The following is a 2,163-nucleotide window of genomic DNA, read 5'->3' on the forward strand; positions in this document are numbered from 1 at the left end:
TATCGGAGAAAATGAAGGCTTGCTTGAGCCGGGTGGAGGCTTCTGGGCCCACCCAGAGTCTGGGGACCCCTGAGCCCTCGGCCTCCACCCCTGCCCAGGTTTCCGTGAATGGTGTGGATGATGGGCCCGAGTCCCCCAAGCCCTCCCGAGATTTGGGCACCCCAGGAACTGCTCCAGAGGAGGCAGCAGTGTCCCCAGCACGGCCTCACCAGGACCTGTCGCCTCATTTCCACCCCCGCTGCTCCTCCCTGGGGGACCTGCTTGGAGATGGCTCCCAACATCCTCGGCTGTCCAAGGATCGGCTGTACCGAGCCCAGCTGGAGGTGCAGGTGGCCTCGGAGCAGACAGAGAGACTGCTGAGTGAGGTGCTGGGCAGCCAGTCGCCCCCAGTGAACACTGAGACCCTGCTGAGCCAAGCTGTGGAACAGCTGAGGCAGGCCACCCAGGTCCTGCAGGAAATGAGGGATTCGGGAGAGCCTGGCCAGGAGGCCCCTGGCCTCAGAGAGAAGCGGAAGGAGCTGGTGACGCTATACCGGAAAAGTGCTCCGTAGGCTGTCCAGGCCCAGCCCTGCTGAGCAACGAGCAACGTGCTCTGCAGCCGGGGCTCTAAGAGGGCATTGTGTGTGTAGGATTTGGCCAGGACTGGAACAGACCCCCAGTATCCCTGCCATTCTGCCCAACTTGGTGCCAGGGACACTCAGGTCACTGTGGCTCTCTGGTCTGGCCTTGCCTCAGGGCTCTGGGCTGTGGCTGGGAGCACATGCTCAGCCTGTGTGCCTCAAAGTTGTTCCACACCACACCATGGCACCGGCACTGTGCTAGGGGCTCTGGGGGTGGCATTGTCTCTGCTCCCCACCCCCAGTAGTTTACATTCCTGACTTCGAAATAGAGCACAGCTGAGCCCCTGAAGCCCCATCTCTAAACACTCTGGGCTGACCACCTCCACCCACAGCTGCAGGGCCTGCTGGGCCTTGAGCAGGTGGGAAGCCTCTGGGTGGGGAAGCATAGGCTACCTCGAGGCCCTCCCTGTGCCTGCTTCCTTTCCTGGTGCCCCCTCCCTTTGGGGCTATGTTTGGAGGCTCAGGTCTGGGGGATTTGTCCACTCCTGGACCAGCCTGTGTCCAGCCTTGCGTATTTCGGGGGACTGTGGTCAGTAAGCAGACAGTGTGTGTGATCATCATCAGTTCAGGCTTTAGGACACTCTCCCCTCCTGTGCTTCCTGGTAAGATCCAGCAGGATCTCTTGGTTCCTCCTTGGCCCAGACACCTCTGGTGTCCCTGTCATTTCCTCACGTGCTGCCCCAGGCCCCTGGTGGGCTACCTGTCCTTATTTCCCGTTGGGAGGAGCCTTTTCTTCCCATGTTGCTCCCTTCCCAGTGCCCTCTGTCCAGTCCCTGGCTCTGGGAACACATGTGGGCCTGGTGTGGAGCCTGGTTGCGGGGCAGGGTGTGTGTTTTGGGCAGACCTGGAGGTCTCTGCATGTGCACTTTCATTTACTGGAGGAGAAGGAGGTCGCTGCAGTGTGGTCTGCCTTTCTGCCACCGGTCGTGCCCACTGAGCCCTGCCAGTGTAGGCCACCACCATCCCTGCTGTACTGTCACCTTGTTTTGGGGAGTTGTGGGCAAGGGAGGAGGGGCAGACCTGAGCCACACTGCCATGGCTCACAAGCCCCCAGCAGCTTCCCCGGCCGAAGTCTTCCTGTCCCCTCTGTCCTGTATTAGAGCAGGTCATAGGCGTGTCACAGGTGCCCACTGTCACATGAACCCTGCCATCTTCTCTTAGGAAGAACCTTGTTCTACCAGCAGCTAAGTCACCTGCATCCAAGAATTGGAGCCTTGGTGTCCCCTGTCAGAAGGTGGCCAAGTGGCACTGCCTTCTGCCTCCTTGGGAAGGAAGCGTTCAGTGTCTTTTGCTTATGAAAAGCCTTTCTTGAAATTTAGCAATAAATCCGTTTTCATGGAACTCTTCTGTCCTAAGTCTTTTTATTGATGTGGGAGCAGAGAGTAGGTGGCAGTTGGTCAGTGGTGTCACTATGGGCTGGGAGCCCATAGAAGGGCTGTGGTGATGCTGTCTATCCTCAGCTGAGTCTGGTTGAATTTACACCTCATCTGTTGCCAGGAGCTGGGGCTGAGTGTCACAAGGAACAATGATTTCTCTTTTTAAA

General features: G+C 58.5%; 1 protein-coding gene across 1 annotated transcript in view; it reads left to right on the forward strand.

Annotated features, from left to right (window-relative positions):
* Plekho2 (pleckstrin homology domain containing O2) overlaps nt 1-1,945 on the forward strand; it is a 25,203-nt gene extending 23,258 nt beyond the window's left edge. Inside the window, exon 9 of the mRNA XM_033756054.1 lies at nt 1-1,945. This exon is cut by the window's left edge and continues 4 nt beyond it. Within this exon, the coding sequence (XP_033611945.1) occupies nt 1-551 (551 nt within the window). The 3' untranslated portion in view covers nt 552-1,945.
* The last annotated feature ends 218 nt before the right edge of the window (nt 1,946-2,163 follow it).

The sequence above is a fragment of the Fukomys damarensis genome, unplaced genomic scaffold (assembly GCF_012274545.1).
Source record: "Fukomys damarensis isolate Sample0158 unplaced genomic scaffold, DMR_v1.0_HiC HiC_scaffold_25, whole genome shotgun sequence".
NCBI lineage: Eukaryota > Metazoa > Chordata > Mammalia > Rodentia > Bathyergidae > Fukomys > Fukomys damarensis.